The 20,446-nt window shown below is 44.0% G+C and overlaps 1 protein-coding gene across 2 annotated transcripts in view; it reads right to left on the bottom strand.

Moving 5' to 3' along the window:
- The window catches only part of P4ha3 (prolyl 4-hydroxylase subunit alpha 3), a 29,400-nt gene extending 13,728 nt beyond the window's left edge, over positions 1–15,672 (bottom strand). For both annotated transcript variants that reach the window (XM_075952570.1, XM_075952571.1), the window contains exons 1-7: positions 15,462–15,672; positions 10,877–11,019; positions 10,129–10,352; positions 5,910–6,059; positions 4,384–4,435; positions 759–922; positions 369–545 (exon numbers count right to left, since the gene is read on the bottom strand). In XM_075952570.1, coding sequence (XP_075808685.1) covers positions 369–545; positions 759–922; positions 4,384–4,435; positions 5,910–6,059; positions 10,129–10,352; positions 10,877–11,019; positions 15,462–15,661 — 1,110 coding nt within the window. In that variant the 5' untranslated portion in view covers positions 15,662–15,672. The remainder of the gene's footprint in view (positions 1–368; positions 546–758; positions 923–4,383; positions 4,436–5,909; positions 6,060–10,128; positions 10,353–10,876; positions 11,020–15,461) is intronic.
- Positions 15,673–20,446: the final 4,774 nt, after the last annotated feature.

Genomic DNA, 20,446 nt, shown 5'->3' with positions numbered 1-20,446 from the left:
TATTTCACTCCTTGTCCCTGTCAAGTTCTTTTCTTCTACTAATCATAAGGAAAAGTTGTCACTGAGGAAAACCTCATTTATATTTTCTGAGATCCCTTTGATTGATATCTAATGATACATTCATGTCTCAAGCACACTACTGACTGGATATTGACAACTGTTTATAGCTATATATCCTATGTCTCTTAAAGCCGCTGGCACGGCATCCTTTCCCACTAGAGACAAGTACAGCCATGATTTTCCCCGCTGCTGACTGGCCTTACAGAATGGGTGGCATTTTGAACTTCTGGCCTAAGAAAGAGTCTTGCCAGGCCAGATATCTGTTCTCCAGGCATGTGTGGATACAAAGGGTATTTGAGGATGCTCACCCAGGGTTCAGCAAGCTCTCGGATTTTCTGAGCTTCCGCATCATTAACAAAGTCATGGTAGAGAACCACAAAGGGCCGCAGGTGAATGACCTCCTTGCGGGCGGGCTGGAGCAGCAGGTAGGGGCTGGAATTGGTCTCGTAGGAGCAGTAGAGGCTGGGGATTTGGTAGTGTTTGGGCTGGAAGGAAAGAGTAGAGTCGATGTAAAAAAAGAAAGGTCAAGACTCCTGGGAGCCACAGCACAAAAACTGGAATTGGGGGGTAACAGAAGATTGAGTCCCCTGGTTTGGTGTTTTTTGGTAAGTTATATTGCCTTTAAGGCATCAGTTTTCCCCTCAAATTATCCCAACTCCAGCCAATCAGCCCCTTTCCCTTTCTCTGAAGGATCCCACCTGGGAGCCCAGGGTCTGGCATAGCTCCTCATATGTGTCTCTGGTTTGCAGGTGGGGCACGTTGGGTCTCTGAATGACAACTTCAGTCACCTCCTGACGAGTGCTCTCTGCCAAGAGTCTTTCGTATTTCAACACGTTCCTGGCCATCCTCTTATTACCTGGATCTGGGGGAGAGCCAAACAGGAAACCACACAGATGAACAAATCTGGCCCCAGGAAGAATGCTCGAGAGCTCCTGCTGTGGGGTGTGCCAGCAAGTCTCTAACCACAGCTTTCAGGAGACAGAGGCAGGAGGGCTCTGTGAGTTCCAGGCCAGCCAGGGCTACAAGGTGAAGAAAGAAAAGGGAGGAAGGGAGGGAGGGAGGGAAAAAATAAAGCGAGCAAGCCTTCTTGGAGCGACTTAAATAACATCCCATGTCAGTGTCTGTCCCCTGAAAGAGCATCTGGCATTAAAAGCTGACTGGTCTGTGTCTGCTGGACCTGAGGGATGGCTGCTCTCATGCTTAGACAGGGGACCATGATGGTCAGTTCCATGTTAGAAAAGAAGTTTCACCCATCCATCCCTCCACTCACTTACCAGTTCACTAATAAATGTTTAAAACTGTGTCCTATGCCAGATACTGTGCTAGGCTCATCTCCTGGAGCACAGCATCCAGTAACTACTTGAAAGAGAACATGGCAAGCAAGAGCAGTGGAAGGAAGCTCAGTCGTCACCTAGAGTACAGGCCCAAACTGTTCTTCATATATATATATATATATTTGTGTGTGTGCTCACAGAGTGGGGGGTGTTACATGTATGTGAGCATATGTGTGTATGTGGCAGAGGGTGAGCCCTTGTGTGTGCTTTTGGAGGCCAGAGAGAGAGAATGTTGGGTGTCTTCCTCAGCTGCTGTCCACCTTATTCCCTTGAGACATGGTCTCTCACTGACCCTGGAGTTACTCGGGTTTCTTCTGTCTCTGTACCCACTCTTTCCAAGTCCAGCTCTGGTGTTACAGGCAGGGTGTATGTGGCGGTGGGGGGGCGGTGGGGGCGGGGGGGTCATGCCCGCTTTTACACGGCTGCCTAGGATCCAAACACAGGAACAAATGCTTGTGCAGCAAATGCTCTTACCAGGGCCATCTCCCCAGCTCCCTGTCTTTGGAGAACTGTAAGCATATCCACTCTCAGCTCCACTAGATCTCTGGGAATGATCCTCAGAATTCCTCCAGGGGCTGAAGGATGGCTCAGTGGTTAAGAATGCTTTCTACTCTTTCAGAGGACCACAGATGAGTACCCATCACCCACATCAGGCAGCTCACAACCACCTGTAACTCCAGTTCCAAGGCAGCTGACACCCTCTTCTGGATGCCTCTGGCACACACATGTGCACACATGCACGCACACACACATGCACGCATGCACAACACACACACGCCCACACGCACACAAGCACATGCACACATACACACACGCATACACACACATGCGTACATGCAGGCACACATATGCACACACATGCACGCACGTACACACACACACGCACACACACACACACACGGAAGGATGTACATGCATTAGAGGCTTGACACTATTGTCAAGAATCATCCTCCATTGCTCTTCCACCTTATTCACTGAGGCAGGGTCTCTCAATTGAACCCAGAGCTGCTGGATTTATATAGTTTTGCTAGTAACCTTGTTCTGGAGATCTCTTGTTTCCCTGCTGCCTCTGAAGCCTGGAATTACAAGTCGGATATCACACACACCCAGCATCTTATGTGGGCTTCAGTCAGTCCAAACTCTGATCCTTACGCTTGCAAGCTAAGTGCTTCAATAAGAGTCACCACCCCAGCTGCTTAAATTCTTTATACTACTAATTACTCTTGTGTTTCCAGGTCACGGAGTTACTTCCAAATCCTGTTCTTTGTCAAGGTATCAGAAAGAAAAAAGCTCTCTCTCAGTGGATGATTCCAGGATCCCTTTAGATCCCCCAAATCCACAGATGCTCAGATCCTGTTTATAAAATAGTATAGTGTTTGCAGAAAGCTTATGCACACCACCAACATACTTTAAATCATCTCTATTTATAATACCTAGCATAATATATTTATTATACACAAGTAAGGAGATCATTGTTACACTGCACTGCTTAGGGAACAATAATGACAGAAAAGGCTATTGTTTTTGACCAGACACAGTATTTTTTTATACAAAGTTGATTAAATTCATGGATACAAAACCCAGAAATGGAGGACCAAACACACTAGGTGGATTCATTTAAAAGTTACAAATAATTGCAGTTTAAAAGCACTCCACAGAGGCTCATGCATGTGGGTTCAGTTACCAGCACCCACATGGTGGCTCACAACCATCTGTAACTCCAGTTCCAGAGGACCTGACACCTTCTTCTGGTCTCCATGAGCACCAAGCACGCACATGGTGCACAGTCACACACATAAAATGAAATAAAAATTTAAAAAGAAGCCCTTAAACATTTGGTGATAATAGTGACTTTACATATTATTTGAGTAGCTAAACACTTAAAGGAAAATCTAGAAATTTTATGCAGAAATCTTGAAGCTGAGCTTCTCAGCATCTTCTCCTTTTGCTGTTGACATAAAGCATTCCCTGAAGGGGCTGAAGCCGGACTGGGCAGGATGCCTGCATAGCCAAGTGAGCTCTGGCTTTAGGGGAAGAACTGATAGCTCTCAGTAAACAGCCAAAGAAGTGAACAGCCCTCTGATTCACTCCCTTCTCACAGACACAGTGCACATTGACTTTATTCATTCCTGGGTTTCCTTCCAAAACCTGGGTCTCCAAACCGCCTCTGAAGAACCTGGCTCTAAACTTGTTCCCGTCAAAAGAACAAGTTGGGAAGGGGCAGGTTGACATCTTCTAAGCATTTTTCCAACTAACTCATGAATTTCTCCCTTTCAATGATCTGTGTATAAATAAAACGAGACTAGAATAATAAAAAAGAATGGCTGAGGCCTGGGAGGTGGCTCACAGAATGCTTGCAGTGAAAGCAAGGGAGCCTGAGTTCAGGGACCCAGCACCCACAAGGCCACCCACCTGTACTTGAAATCCCAGCTTTAGGGGGTGAAGACAGACAGATTGTGGTACCTTGGGAGGTTGCTAGCCAGACAGCTTAGACAAAGCCCTGAACTTCAGGTTCAATCAAAGACCATCTTCAAAAATAAGTAGAGAAACTGCAGGGATGGCTCAGTGGTTAAGAGCCTTGATTTTTCTCCTAGAGAATCTGGGTTCGATTCCACCCACACAGCAGCTCAAAACTGTCTGTAATTCTAGTTCCAGAGAATCTGATGTCTTCTGACTTTCTCAGGAATCAGGCATGCAAGTGGTTCACATACAGACAGACAAAATACTCCTACATATAAAAATACTCATAAAGCAAAAATAAAATTCAATAAAGCAAGACACCCAGTGTCCTCTTCTGGTCTCTGCATGCATGAACATAGGCATGTGCATTGGCACACACACACACACACACGTGCAAACCCATACACACATGCGTGCATACACACGTGCACACACACATACATACACACACACACTAGACTTCACTTGCAAGAAGAATTAAAGGTCGGGCAGAAGTGAGATGGGTAATGTATGCCTTAGTGTCACTTACTGTAGAGAAGGAACTCTCGGGAGAGGTTGAGGGCACATGAAACATTTCCTGCCTTATTAAAAAAGAAAAGAAAGAAAATGTCAACCGAAATAAAGATAGTTTCTCTAATCTAATCACTGACCAGTTTTAAAAACTATAAAATATTCTTACTGCAGTAGATAATAAGGTTCACTGAAATAGGCAATGGGCTAGAAATGCATAAGATTTGTGGGTTTTGCTGTTGTTGTTTTTGCAGCCCTGTTACAAATCAAATCTCCTCATTAACCAATATGTTATTACCACTCTCACCAGCAAAGGGAGAAAGAAAACTCAGGGTGAGTGTGGCTGGGTTGCTGCATAGCTTGGTGGTGAATTGCTTGTTGAGTATGTGCCTGAATTTAATCCACGAGTACCACCAAAAGGAAAAAAGAACGAGGAGAGGAGGAGGGGAAGGAGGAGGAGGAGGAGGGGAAGAAGGAAGAGAAGTAGAAGAAGGAGGAAGAGAAGGAGGAGGAGGAAGAGGAGGAGGAGAAGGAGGAGGAGGAAAAAGAGGAGCAGTTGAGAAATTCTAGCAAAATACAGTTTATTCTTATTCTCCAGGATTAGTGCTTCCCAGAGTCTAGAGAGTGGGAGGAAAGCAAAAGAAAAACAAAAATGAATATGGTCAGATGTGTAGGAACTAGCTGTCTCTAGCCATGCAGCCTCATTATGGTCGAGGCACCTAAGTCTGAGGAAGCAAATTCCACATAGGAAGACTGCATTCTGCTGCAGAAAACTGACCAGTTGACAGGAATATACAGAAACAGAATTCCTTTAACTTTTAGCATGCTAAAATGTCACTCTAATGATAAAAGCAATAATAATCACATTGTAAAATATATGAGATTAAAAAAAATCACACCACCGAAACCCACCCACTTCAAGCACTTTCGAGGCTGTACAATTGGTAAGAAATGAGGTTAGTCATACAGAAAGATGGAAGCTGCCATATTTAGGGCAGGGATGTCCATGTGTGACACAGCAGGCAGCAGATCAACAGTACCCAGGGAAGATGGGAGCTGCAGGAGGCCTCAGGTTGGTACAATGGAACGAAGATGTCAACTCTGCAGCCAATGACCACATCACAGCTGGATTCAGTGTCAGGTAGGAGAGGATAATCAAACTCCTCCCTTCGTGGCAACGTTATGGTATGTTATCAGCGATGAGCCACGAGTCAGTGAGAGTGCAGGGTGTTCTCCATTGACTGGGTCCCATCAAACGCCTATGTGCTGCCGTTATAACAAGTAAGTGAGAGATGAAGACAGCAAAGTGGTCCATGTGTTGGTTAGCACTCTAGACTTAGATTCAGACATGGATTCTAAGTCTGCCTCTATGAGCTCCCTGGTACTTTAAGAATTTTTTAGGAGCTTGATTTACTTATATTAAATCTATGGTGATAATAAAATAATGGCCTTACACTTGGTACCCCCGGGAAGATGAAACAAACCAGAAAGTGATGTAGAACATTGTACTGCTTGTGGTAAAAATGAGTTTCATCACACTAATACCTGGAAACAGGCAAAAGCCAGATAATCCAGGGCGTCATCCAGACTGGCCTCATCCTCCGTCTTCCACTGTCCATAAGATGTTCGGAAAAGACTGACAGCTTCCTCCAGCCACGGAATGGCATGGTAGTAGTCCCCCATGTCGTAGGCCACCTGCAGGGACACAGCTGCCACAGCTTTAGTCCACAGTCAGAAAATAAATCATCTGATTATTCCCAGGATGAGGCCTCTGGACCCCCACAAGCCTAGCTTTACTTTCTAATTAATTTTATTCCATTTAATATCTGTTATCTAGTAATAGTATATGACATTGTACTTATGGAGAGAAAATGGGATTCTTGCATTTGAGAAATTTATGATCTAGGAGACAGACAGATGAACTCAAGTATGTGCATTGTGGGTCAGAATGGTGCCAGGGCTTTAAGGCTTTACGATGCCTAATGTACTGTGGAGGCATAGAGAAGGAAGGAGCTTGGGGTCTCAGCAGAGTTACAGAGTAGCACCTGAGACAGACCTTTCTTGAAGAAGGAAAAGGAGCCCAGTGGGTCACTGAGCATGTGGGCTTCTTCTCCTGAGAGCACTGAATCCTGGAGACTACGAACACACCAATCACCACAATACAGCACATCCGCCACTGTAACGAGGGCAGATATTGGGAATGTTGTCCGTTCTGATTAAAAGCTGGAGCACAGCACAACATGGCGGCCTGTGCCAGACCTAGCTCCTGTCTCCTTACCAGCTTACAGCTAAGTAGAACATCAGACCTTTGGGGAGAGTTTCCTGGAAGTCAATACTGAAGCAACATGGAATTATAAGGTCACCGAGTTGGAACAACTCTTACAAAATGATCTCACTGAGGTGTGACTGCCAATCAGGGCAGGACCTAGAGTTGCCACCAACGTGCATGCCAAACAATAGAGCGGTTCCTTTCTCAAGTCTGCCTTTAGCTTGGGTTGTTGTCTTGTTGGTTCTTTACACATTTCTTATTTGTACAAAAGGTGAACTGAATAATAATAATATTAACAACAGTAACCTAACTTTTTCCCTGTCAAATTAACTGTGAGTGTTGTGTGAATATGTACATGTGTATGGTATGTTTATTTATATCTCTGTGTTTGCTGTATGTATGCATGTGTATGCATGGCATATGTATTCATATGTGTGTGGTATATTATGTGGTATATAGTGTGTCTATGTGGTATATGTGTGGATGTGGTATATGTGTATATGGGTGTATTATGAAATGTGCATGTGGTATGTGATATCTATATATGTGGGGACAGTGTATATGGTATGTGTGTATGTAGTATGTATGTGTGTACAATATGTATGTGTAGTATGTGTGGTATATTTGTGTGTATATGTATGTGTATAGTATGTATATGTGTATTTGTGATGTATTGGTATATATGTATATACATGTGTGTGATATATACGTGTATGTGTGTTATGTATGTATGTAGTATGTATTGTGTAATATGTATATGCATAGTATGTGTGGTATTTTTGTGTGTATATGTGGTATGTGTGTAGTATGTATATATGTATTTGATTATGTGTGTGGTATATATGCATATATATATGTGTGTGGTATGTACATGTATGTGTGTGTGGTATGTACATGTATGTATGTGTGTGGTATGTATGTTTGTGGTATAATGTATGTGTATGTATGTGATGCTGGAGAATAAACCCAGAGTTCCATGTGTGTTAGGGAGCTACATCCCAGTCCTAATCATTTTGCTGATATTTTCATGGGGATTTTCAAGTTCTAGAATATGGTAGATTGACATAACTGGAATTCTTTCAAACATGTCAAAATGTCTAGTAAGTTAAATATTCAGAAATTTTAAACAAAATAAAAAAAGCATGAGGTTACATGTTTTCAAAGAAAAAAATTAAACGCCAGGTGGCAGAAACAAAAAACTAGCTGAAAATTTAAGCAGTGAGCACATTAGCAGATGCTTATGCCATGTAGGATGTGGGAGGCTGAGGCCAACCTGGGCTACAGAATGAGACAAAAAGGAAAATGAACAACAAAAATAAGTAGCCAGGGACACAATAAGAATGCTAATAGCAGCTTCTTCACGGCAGCTCAGACAGGAAGCAGTCTGAGGATATACCAACAAGAGCCTAAATAAACAGTTTACAATTTATCCACACCATAGATCAACGAAAATGAACTACAGGCTGGAGAGATGGCCCAGCAGTTAAGAACACAGGCTTCTCTTGAAGAGGACCTGGGTTGAATTCCCATTATTCCTATGGAGGCTCACAACCATCTGTAACTCCAGTTCCAGGGATCTGATGCCCTCTTCTGACCTCGGAAGGCACCTGGCATGCATGTGGTGCACAGACATGCATGTGACCAACACACTTATACACACAAAATAAAGTAAATAAATCCTTTTAAATGAACTACCAATACACACAACATCCCAAAGCGTAAGCTGCAGAGTGAAGAAGCCAACCTCAGAAGCTCAGTTCCTGCTTGGTGGAGGACACTGGTAACCCGGAGAGCAGTAAGGTGTAGGAATGAGAGGGAAAACCTGGTAAATAAATATAGCCAAATTTGAAAATGTATTTCCCCTTACATTTGAAATGCATGGTCTTTTAAATAAATACAGAAATAAAGATTTCCAGCAAGACTTTCAGGAAGTTGGCTTACTAAATTTTCAGCATATGACTTAAAGTTTTCAATATATAGTCAAGATGTTTCATTAGCAAGCATTTGCTGGTACTGTGCACCCAGCTGCTTGAACTAGCCATGCACACGACTGGGCTGTGGTTCTGCTCAGGACCACACAGAGAGAAACAGGAAGCAGAGAGGGTCGTTGTGTGTAGATCCGAGAAACTAATTCCCCAAGCTTGGAACTGGGACCCAAGAAGTCCACTGTTAAATCTGCTAATGAACTTGGTGTGGGCAGGCAGGAGGAAACAATAACAATTTTCTTCAGGAAGCATCTTCAAAAGGAAAACAAAACCATTAATTAAGCTGGGTAGTGGTGGTGCACACCTTTAATCCCAGCACTCGTAATCAGAGACAGGTGGATCTCTGTGAGTTCGAGTCCAACCTGGTCTACAAGACCTAGTTCCAGGACAGTCAGGACTATTATACAGAGAAACCCTGTCTCGAAAAACCAAAATAATAATAATAACAATAATAATAATAGACCCTATGCATTTTGAAGGCTAAGGCTGGCAAAGAGTATATTATAAAACAACTCAGTATGACAAAAATTAACTAAATACACCTATGGGAGATTCCTGAGGTCTAATTTCCTCAAGTAATATCAATGCGCACAGCCTAGGTTGTGATTTTCGCCTTGCTGTGAGATAATGTTCTTGTACACTGTAAATATTTGTCACTCATAATGGTTTAATAACATGCTAGTTGGCCAGTAGCCAGGCAAGAAGCATATGTGGGGCAACCAGACTAGGAGAATTCTGGGAAGAGAAAAAGCAGAGAGTCAGTCACCAGTCAGATGCAAAGGAAGTAAGATGAGAATGCCTTACTGATAAAAGGTACCAAGCCACATGGCTAAACATAGACAAGACTTATGGGTTAATTTAACTTGTAAGAACTAGTTAATAATAAGCCTGAGCTAATAGGCCAAATAGTTTATAACTAATATAAACCTCTGTGTGTTTCTTTGGGACTGAACAACTGCGGGACGGAGCAGGACAGAAACTTTCTTCTGCATCACATAATTTATGTCCAACATCCTGGCATTTTTAATTAAACCATTTCATATGTGAAGGATGTATCTCAGTTAGCAGAGTGCTTGACTAGCATGCATGAGACCCTGGGTTTGATCCCCAGCACTGCCGAAACTGGGCATTGTGTGAGCTCAACATTGGAGAGGTGGAGGCAGGAAGACACTGGCAAGCTTAACACTGGCCTGGGATACGTGATACCTTTTTAGAAATAGAGAAAAGCTATTCATGCTCAAGAATGTCTTAATATCTGATGATTTCTCTTTCCCATAGCAAGAGCATGGGATTTAGAGCTAAAAGACAAGGCTTAAAATTGGTTCTGTTACTTTGTGTTATGCAGTCTTAGTGTTCTACCCTGTCTGAACCTTGGTTTCCACTTCTGAAAAAAGGAGCAATATCAAATTTTCAAGGTTTACCACAAGCATAGGGAATACACAAAGACAGCTGAGACACAGCTAATCCATAAGAAGGTAGACCTCAGTAGTTGGTCCTCTTTGCATGTCACCTTGCCTACGTGGAAGCAGTCATCCGCTGTGAGGGAGAAGAGTTGCCTGGGACTGTATAGGTCAGTGATGGAGGAGCCTGTGACCCTCTGGAAGACACCCTGGGCCAGGCCCTTCACGTTGAGCATGTACACATCCTGCAGGCGCATCAGGGCTCTCGCTGCTCCCTCAAGGTCCTCAAAAGCGGGAAGGTCTTTCTCCACCTTCTCATAACCATCCTTCAGGGCTGTAAAAGTAGTAAGACTGTATCCCAGCCTCCAAACACAGTAAAGTAGTATGTATCCCAGCCCCCAAACACAGTAAAGTAGTAAGACTGTATCCCAGCCTCCAAACACAGTAAAGTAGTAAGACTGTATCCCAGCCTCCAAGCACAGTAAAGTAGTAGGACTGTATCCCAGCCTCCAAATTATTTAAAAGTTTGAAGTAGAAACTACTAGAAGGCCACAAATTTCTACACATAAATACATACATACATATATACATACATTCATACATACATACATATATACACATACATAACTGGGTAGATACACACTTCTTTACTTGACTGCAGTGGAGATCAAGTGAGGTAACAGATGTGAAGACATTTTCCAATCTAAAATCATGAAGTTATATGCAAGGGGACCAACTTTATAGACTTTAAAGGGCTTAAGAACACAAATAATCCTCATTGTAACTCAGCAGAATCTCTCTCCTTACGCTGAGTCAGCAGCTAGAAGCTTCTCCGTACTTTGCAACTCTCCTTGTTACCTCGGATGTTCTCAGCGGCCTCCAGACTGTGCACCACGTTCCTCCAGTCTGACTGCAGACGTTTGATGAGAGCAAAGGCAAGCAGAGGGTTCACTACAGGGACTGTCGCGTCCTCATGCAAAGAAAGCACCTTGTCATAAAATCTGGAAGAAACGATAAAGAATTATCTCACCTCTAGACCCAACCGTTACATCCCAGGAAGGCTGGCATGGGAACAGCTGAAATTAAGAGCTGGGTACAGCTGTACCTGCCTGTAGTCCTCACTTCATTAGGCATGGGGAGGTGGTGGTGTGGAAATGGAAATCCTGAACCTCTTGCAACCCATGTAAATAGTTCAACTAAAAAATTGAGGCAAGCATAAAAGAGGTGAAAGCTATAAATACATAAAAGTGGGTATATTCATTTATTCACTGGCTAAGTCTGTGTAGACCATTTAGTGACAATATATCTGGCACTACACTAAATAGGTACCTGTGTATGTAGGGATACACAGGTAAGACACAGTCCAGTTCAAAGAGTTATAGGCACAAAGTTCTCTTCTTCCTTTATTGCCCTATGCCCAATACTTAGTGTCTGGAAGGGACACAAAAGCATGAAACAAATAACAGTCAATGTGATTACACTAAGAGAGCCTTGAACACACAAAGCTGTGACGTCAGAGGTGATGGGGTAGGTTCCTGGAAGAGGCACCTGATCTGCTTCTTGAAAGGTGTTTAAATATTTTGATGACTACTGGATCCTTACAATGTACTTGCTCTGAAGCTTCCAGAAAGTCCAATGTTCAGCACAAACTAAGGAACAAGAATCTGGGCCTGGGCGACTCAAGCGAGACACAGAAGCCTGTCAAGTCCCATGGTGTCTCCTATCCCAAAGATGGGGCTGCTCGTGAGCTGCCTCTCTGGGGTTCCAAATCCAAACCAGCCCGTTCTTTCCTGCTTGGGCTCCATATGGAACCACTTAGCGAACTGCTAGACAGAAAAAAGTGTACAAGTGTGAGTCCGAGCCAAGTCCAGCCTGAAAAGTAGAGTCCAGGAACAATTGAGGCTGAGCACAGCGTGATTTTTACAAGATAGTTGGACACAGAGGAGCTGGGAGCCGGCCTAAGACTTATTCTAACCCAGCCGCCAACCAACTCTGTCCTGGGAGGTGACAAAGCTGCTCTAGTCTAGAGGACATCTTGAGGTCTTCCCACTTCACATCTGCCATTCCTTCCCATTGCCTTTTCCACTATGGAATAAACAGACTCCCTGTTAGGGTCTATAGACTGCCTGTTAGGACAAATGTTTAATAGGCACCCAACTACCAGAGGCCCTAAGGGAAAGAAGTGTGGCACAGGAGTGACTATTATTCCACGTTAATCATCTTATCAAAGCTCTGTCTACACCTTGTATTCCTTGCATCCACGTCACATTGTGGTTTGTCTTAGACCAGGGGTTTGCTCTTTACTGCAGCACATCAAGAAATGCCGTGGTCAAATATGACTTTTCCCCCTTCCACACAGGAAAGAAAGGAAAAAAATCTATAGACTGATATCTGAGGCTGGCTAGGAATGCAAAACTTGGCTGTACGCCCAGCCTCTGAGCAAACAGCTCCCTTTCAGAGACTGAGTTACGGGACGCTGACGGCAAACCTCAGACTTTCCCAAATGGCTTTTTGCTTTAACAAATGCTGCTGAGAGTGGAAAATCAGATTCCTTCCTTCAAGGATCTGCACATAAAATTTGCAACCCAATCCCTGCAATAAGCATCCTGGGTAGACTATTCTACCGCAATACATGGGCTCTATCAAGTCCATGTTTCTCATTTAAGATTGAGAAATGGCTTTGTCATCGTTCTTCTGAGACACTCTGAATGCTTCATTCTGAGCTCAGAAATAATTCCACTCTTTGTAGTTTTTAAATGGTAGGAACACGAATATGCTGGAGATGGGCTACACACACGCCGACTGTGAGCCCTGCTAGTACAGTGGCGGGGACCCTAACCAGCACACTTCCCTGCTCATTTCCTGATTTGGAAATGCAAAAAAATACAAGCTGAGGACCTTAGAAATAACATTTCAACTTATATAAAATCATCATCTTGAGACTATAGAAAAATGAGCCAAAACTGCCTGAATTCTCATTTTTAAAAAGCAAACATTTTGCTGGGCTTTAGAGCAAGACTTGGACAGAATCGTAGCCTCTAATACATCAAATTGAGTTTGACAAAATTAAACGTTCATAATCATCTGAGAAAAGAATCTAGGAGTTTTTTTAATTCTTTTTTAATCTTTTAGAATGTCAGTTAGTGGATAAGGCTGACAGGATAGCAGTTTTAAAAGCATTATTTGAAACCGGGTCTCACCGTGGTCTAGCCTGGCCTCAAATTCACAGTAGTCTTCCTGCCTTATTCTCCTCAGGGCTGGGATTACACTTATCTCATTTGGTTGTTATTTATTTATTTATTTATTTATTTATTTATTTATTTATTTATTTGAGACAGGGTTTCTCTGTGCACCTTGGCTGTTCTGGAACTTGACCTGTAGACCTAGAACTGACAGTGATCCTCCTGCCTCTGCCTCCTGAGTGCTGGGATTAAAGGCGTGCGCCACCACCACCAGCTGATCAGCCAGTCTTAAATAGACATAAAAGTTAATAGTTGTCCAGCAATCTTCTATACGCTAAGCACAATGATAAATAACTTCACCTCGAACTCAATCATTCCAAGAACCATGTGGGAATAAGTGCTACTTTTTAAAAATCACCATTGTATATCGATCAGGAAACTAAAGCTTAAACACGTGATAAGGATAGAGTCGAGAATTCAGACTGTTGAGTTCCTGCATCTAGACTCCAAACCTGGTTATTCTGTACACCAGCCCCTGACAGAGTGGTTGTGGGCTCTGTTTGGGGCCTGACATATCAGAGGATGCGAGTGTAGACGAGCACCAGAACGTAACAGAATGGACACTGGGAATTAAAACAAGCTCCTTCAATGTAGACAGGTCTCTTTTGTTAGCTTTTCATAAGCTTGCGTCATGTTTGTAGAACTTTTTTTTTCTTAGTGTAAGAATGTGACCAACCAATTTGGATGACGCCACCCAGACAAATGCTTGTTCACACACAAGTCATCAGTACCACCGAGGGCTATTTGAAGTGCAGACTACAGGACTAAGCCAACTCTTATGAAACTGACCGTCCTTAATGACCATTTCTTATAAACATCAGTATGAGTGGAGCAGGGAGGGTTCCGGTGTTGGCATGAGGGAGAATTTGAAGTTTAAAGCTACAGCTAGAAATCAAATGGTCTGCCTGCATTCTGTCTAGACAAGCTGTAAGGCCGACTGGATTCACGTGGAAACCACAGCTCCTCATAGTCTGGGGGCTTCCCAGTGTCTGAAGCAGAGAAAGCACACAGCATGTGACATCATATACAAACATTCCTTTTTGTCTTTGACACTGATTAGCGTCCTATGTCCCACTTTTTTGTTGGTATAGTTAATCTTTTGTTTGTTTTTGAGATTTGGGTTTCTCTGTGTAGCCTTGGCTGTCCTGAAACTTGCTCTGTAGCGCAGGCTGGCCTCCAAACCACAGTGATCCTGAGTGTGGGATTAAAGGTGTGTGCCACACAGCCCAGCGTGTCCCACGTCTTACACAGTGGACATCCTAATGTTTGGCACTACTTTACTGACTGAATAGAAAATAACATTAGCTGTGTTCTGTGCACGCTACCCTCAGTATTACCTAGCCTGAAACAGCTTTTCGCCATATTGGAGTCAGATATTGTCACACACATATAACCTCTTAGCTCCAATTTACATTCAGAGACCTTTTACCTGTGGGAAGAGAAAGAAGAGCCAAAATGGTCACCTCACCGTCCTACTGTGTCTGTGGTAAGGTGACAGGAAGCCTGGGGTCACTCACAACAGCATTTGTGAGATTCAGCTGGATTCCATGATCAGCAAGCTACCCTTTTCCACAGTGTACCAACTTGGACATGTTGGGGGGGGGAGATCCGGTTTGTGTGTGTGTGTGTGTGTGTGTGTGTGTGTGTGTGTGAGAGAGAGAGAGAGAGAGAGACAGAGACAGAGACAGAGACACAGAGAGAGGAGAGATAGAGAGAGAAGAGAGGAGAGAGAGGAGAGAGAGAGACAGAAAGAGAGGAGAGAGAGAGGAGAGAGAGGGAGAGAGAGAGAGGAGAGAGACAGAGGCAGAGAGACAGAGACAGAGGAGAGATAGAGAGAGAGGAGAGGAGGAGAGGAGAGAGGAGAGAGAAGGAGAGAGAGAGGGGAAGAGAGGGAGGAGAAGAGAGGAGAGGAGGGGAGGGAGGGAGAGAGAAAGCGCGCTCTCACAAGGTATTCCCCCACAAACTGTCAGAGAGAGAGAGAGAGAGAGAGAGAGAGAGAGAGAGAGAGAGAGAGAGAGAGAGAGAGAGAGAGAGAGAGAGAGAGAGAGCGCTCTCACAAGGTGTTCCCCCACTCCCCCACAAACTGTCTCAGGATCCCCTGCACCGTTACTGCATATGACTGCACAGAACGTAACGCTGGTCTGGAAGTCACACTGGGTCTCAGCCCATCCTGATAGCCCGGGCCCCCGCGCTGCCCTCACCTGGTCAGGTCGCGCAGCCGCGCCTCCTCCCCGCGCAGGTAGCGCCTCAGTGTCCCCAGCAGCCGGCGCTCGGGCGCCAGGGCGCGCGCCACGCTGGTCAGCGCGGAGAAGGTGTCCTCCCTCGCGGTGGCGGCCGCGGGGTCCCCTGCCCCGAGGGCCAGCAGCGCCAGTAGCGCCGCCAGCCGCGCCCCGGGGCCCATCGCGGGGTCGCGCGTCCCTCCGCGCTCCCGCCAGACACCGCCCCGCCCGCCCGCTCGCTCGTCCGCGGTCTGCGTCGCCCTCCCGTGGCCGCCTCCTGCCTCTCCACAGCCCGCCGCCAGCGCCACACTGATCCCGCCAAGCTTGTCACACTTGAGGAAACTGAGGCAGAGAGGATGAGCGGTGAAGTCTCTAGTTACGACCGTGGGAATACCTCGTGGGACAGGCGCAAAAACCACGAGAAGCCACTGGATCCTGAAGGGAACAGATACTGCGTGGAGACAGAGGTAAGGAAGCCGCTTCACAGAACACAAGGCCGGAGGTCTCGAAAGATGGCTGGCACTTACAGAAGCTGAAACTCCGGGACTGTCACACAAAAGTATAGTCATTGTATGTTACTAGGTTGTTTGTTTCTTTGCCCCTGCCCCTCATTTGCCGTTGACTCATTCATTCAAGTGGGTAAGTGCAGATGCAGCCCTCGCCTCACGAGGGGAGATGGGAATGTAAACCGCCACAAACACACGTTCCCGTGTTAATTACTGTGCACTGGGTGAGGGGACCCTCCTGGCGTGGGCAGAGGGCTTCACGAGCTAAGGTGTGTCGTTCTAACAGGGTCTTTAGATCATCCTGGATTACCCCGGTGGTCTCAATACAATTATTTTATTATTTAATTTTATTTCATGTGGATTGGTGTGAAGGTATCAGAACCCCAGAACCTGGAGTTACGGACAGTTGTTAGCTGTTATGTGGGTGCTGGGAATTGAACCGGGGTCCTCTGGAAGAACACCCACCTCTCCAGCCCCGCCATTTTTAAAAAGTCAGAAAGATACGGGACGACGAAAGCAAACTCAGACATATTTGAAGATGCTGTGTTGCTGGCTTTGGAAATGAATAAATGGTGTGTGAGAAACAGATTGTAGGAAGCTTCTAGAAGGTTAGAAGGTTGGAGAAATCTTTTCCAGTCCGCGGAAGGAACAGGTTTGAATGCTTGGTTGAAAGTGAGCTGTGGAGCTTTGGGGAAGCAGGGCTTACATTGTCCACTAGGGTAGGCCTTAAGGGTTATTATAGCTTCTGACCTGAGCTATCAGGTCCCTGTCTGCTGGGTGATGTGATGTTTGTCACATGTTCAAGCCAGCAGGTCCTGCCACCACACCTTCCCTTTCATGACGGGCCCCATGGGCCAAAATAAATCTTTTCTCCCTTACATTGTATCTGTCAAATACTCAGTCACAGTGATGGGAAAAAACCTAATACATCACTCCAGACGTCTGAATTCTGAGACAGTTATTATAAGCCAAGAGTTTGTGATAATTTGTTTACGCGATAGGAAACTGTAGCTGGTGAGATGGCTCTGCAGTTAAGAGTGTGTACTGCTCTTGCCGAAGACCTGAGTTTGGTTTTCTGCACCCTCGTCACTGTCAGGCGGCTCACAAACACCTGTAACTTCAGTTCCAGGGGACCCATCTTAGAAGACTGCATAGTTTTATTTCTTATTTTCTTAATATAGTGTGCTATAGAAATTGGTTATTGCATGTTAAACCAACCTTGCATGCTAAGATAAAAACCTCTTTGGTCACGATGCACACTCTTGTTGACATGTTGCTGGGTTTGGTTTGCTAGTATTTTGTTGTATTATAAGAGAAGCTAGTCTATAGTTTTCTTGAATTATTTTTGTCTGGTCTTCATATCAATGTGATACTAGTTTCGGAGAATGCACTGAGAAGAGTTTCCTCCTTTCCTACATTTTAGAGGAGTTTGTAAAGGATTGAAATTTGTTCTTTCAGTATTTAGAAGAATTAATCATTAGAGTCAGTTAATTCTAAGCTTTCTTCTGAGAAATTTTTTGATTTTTGATTCAATCCTTATAGCAACTGCCTTAGAGCAAGTTGGATGGCAATGCTCTTCATTTTACTTCAGCTGAGAATGTTTTATCTCGGAGGTTCGTCTTCATTAACTATCAACTTCCACGTTAACATCTCTGTTCTTTCAACATTAAAATTTTCTGTCCTCTCTAAACTCTACAGTTATTTCAGTCATTGTTTCTTATAAGTGACGCATTGCTTTCTCTAGTTTCAAAACAGTTTCTTTGTCATATTTTCTTTGTTTTTATTTTCAGCAGTTTAATGGATAAGCATAGGTTGCTTTGCGTTTGTCCTGTTTAGAGGTCACTATATTTCTTACTTCTGCCAAATTTGGGAACGAGTCCTACATTATTTCTTTTTTCTGAATTTTCTTGACATGAATTTGATGTTTCCTACCAAGCTTCTGAGGCTCAGATCATTTTAAAAAACAAACAATTTTTCCTCACATTAATATTACATAATTTCTATGACTCAGGGTTTGAATTCACCAATCCCCTGTCGTCTCTATTCTGATACCTCTAACATGCCCATTTGGTTCTTTCTCACCTCTTCATTCACTTCAAGAATGTTCACTCTTGCTTCGTAGAGCATTTTCTAACATTCTTTTTTCAGTAATGTCAACATTTGTGTTTTGTCTTCATCAATATGTATCAGTTGTCTTTTCTGGTTTATTTTTACTTTTATTGCCTTTTATGCTAATTGAGATTGCCCTTACTCTTTGTATGCGCAGTCATCTTGGATTAAACACTAGACAATGGGGATTTGATGTCCTAAATGTCTAGCTCCCCTTTCTACTTGGCAGGCCGCTGCTCTAACTGGATTGAGGTCAGATGTGCTGACTTGCCTTCAGGGCTGCAGCACCAATGTTAGTTCAGCTGCAATGACGTTCAGATGCATCCAAGCTGTGTACACAACAACTGGCCAGTCTGGGATGTGGACAGTAGTCACATCTATGTCATGCTCCTAAGCATAAATCCATAACCATACAGCTCAGCAGTGGTCCCAGGAATCACAGAACTTCACTCCTGCAGCCTTTGCCAAAACTGTGATCTGATATTCTCCCTGGAGCTCCTGGCTACGGCACTGCCACTGCCGCCACTGCCCCTGCCGCCTTTTTGTGGTTAGAAGCCTAGGCTTTAGTTAACTCACCACCATTTATTTCCTAGAACTGGATACATCCTAGGCCAAGGATTAGGAGTCCAAAGTCCTCAAACACCCCTGCTTTATGCATTTTGTTCAAGTTTTTAACAGCCACACACAGTGGACAAGACAGAATAAACCACATGCTTCATCACTCCTACCAAAACTTCCTATAGCAAAGGAATTCATTTTAGTTCCTTTATTAGGGAAGATTTTCTGAAGTCACTCTAAGTGACAACAGAAGACCCAGATCCAAAGCAAACTAAACTAAAGTATGCTACAAGTACAAACATTATATGGTGTTGGAAGAGGTATAAAATATACCTTTGGGCCTCATGGTACACGCCTCACCATACATACCTCATGGTACATCCCATACGGTACACACCTTTTGGTATACACCTCACTATACACACCTCACAATACATACCTCACGATACACACCTCATGACACATACCTTTTGGTATACACCTCACTATACACACCTCACAATACATACCTCACGATACACACCTCATGACACATACCTTTTGGTATACACCTCACTATACACACCTCACGGTACAACACCTCACGGTACACACTTCACGATACACACCTCATGGTACATACCAATTACAGCATTCAGGAAGTAGGAGCAGACGATCAGCTCAAAGCAGTCTTGGTTACAAAAGCCAGCCTGATCTATATAAGACCTTATCTTAAAAAGTAAAATAAAAAAGGCATTTTCCAAGCACAGATAAGTTGTTAGGGCTCAAGTTCTTATTTGGTATTTAGCAGGCTGGTGGGTTTCTCGTTTGGACTTCATTTTGTGGAGCTGTATTGTTAGGCCATTCCTATTTTTGAAGGTCAAAAAGTGAAAAGTGCTTTTAGCTTTGAAGAAATGTTACCACAGTTAGGCTTTTTAGGGAAAAAAAAGGAAAAATTGAGATAGAAACAAAAGGATTGAGGAAAGGTCAAGATTTTCAAGCGTCTGAAGGCAGGAAAAGGGAGTGGTGTCTTAAAAAGCAGCCATCCCAGTGCTCATCTTGGGCCCCTCCCAGTGTGCTGCCTTTGGTCTTGTCTTTGCTGATGCGTGGGTAATTTCTGACCCCTTTTCCTCCCTTGAGTCATCTCCCCAGGAACATTTTGTCTGCAGACTAAGTTAAAGTCCCCATTACTCAAAACACGCCCTGTATTTTTCACTTGAAGAATTTATCGCAATCAAACATTTCTTATTTGTGTGAGAGAAGTAGCTGCAGCCGCCACTAGGTCACAAGCTCCAGGTGGGCGGGGTTGCACCTAACTGCAATCAGCATGCACTGGAAAGGGAAGCCTAGAGCAGGAAAGCCGTTCAGAACAGTCCCATCCTCTCTCTCCTCATGAAAGGCTCACTATCCCAGTCTTCTGCCACACCTTAGAATACTTACCTCCACTTTCTTACAACAAATCCATGAAGATTATTAGTTAACTGTCTCAATGCTGCAACAAAATACCTGAAAAAAAAAGCAACTTAAGAAGAAAGATGCTTAGAGTTTCAGGGGATACATATAGTCTGTCATGGCCAGTGTACCGTACCTTCTCCAAGGCCACCACCATCCACCAGGGCTCAGCTCATTTTCTTCTTTTTATTTAGAGCCCTGGTACCACCCAGAGTTAATATGGATCTTCCTGACTCATTTAACCTAATCTAGGTAATCCCTTACAGATCTGTGAGCTTTGCTTCCATGGTAACTCTAGATTAACCATCATGGGGCTGGAGAAATGGACCAACCATTAAGAGCACTTGTAGCTCTTCCAGAAGA

Source organism: Microtus pennsylvanicus, chromosome 18 (assembly GCF_037038515.1).
Source record: "Microtus pennsylvanicus isolate mMicPen1 chromosome 18, mMicPen1.hap1, whole genome shotgun sequence".
Taxonomy (NCBI): domain Eukaryota; kingdom Metazoa; phylum Chordata; class Mammalia; order Rodentia; family Cricetidae; genus Microtus; species Microtus pennsylvanicus.
The sequence above is the reverse complement of the archived record's forward strand: the minus strand, read 5'-3'. Positions and strand labels throughout refer to the sequence as shown.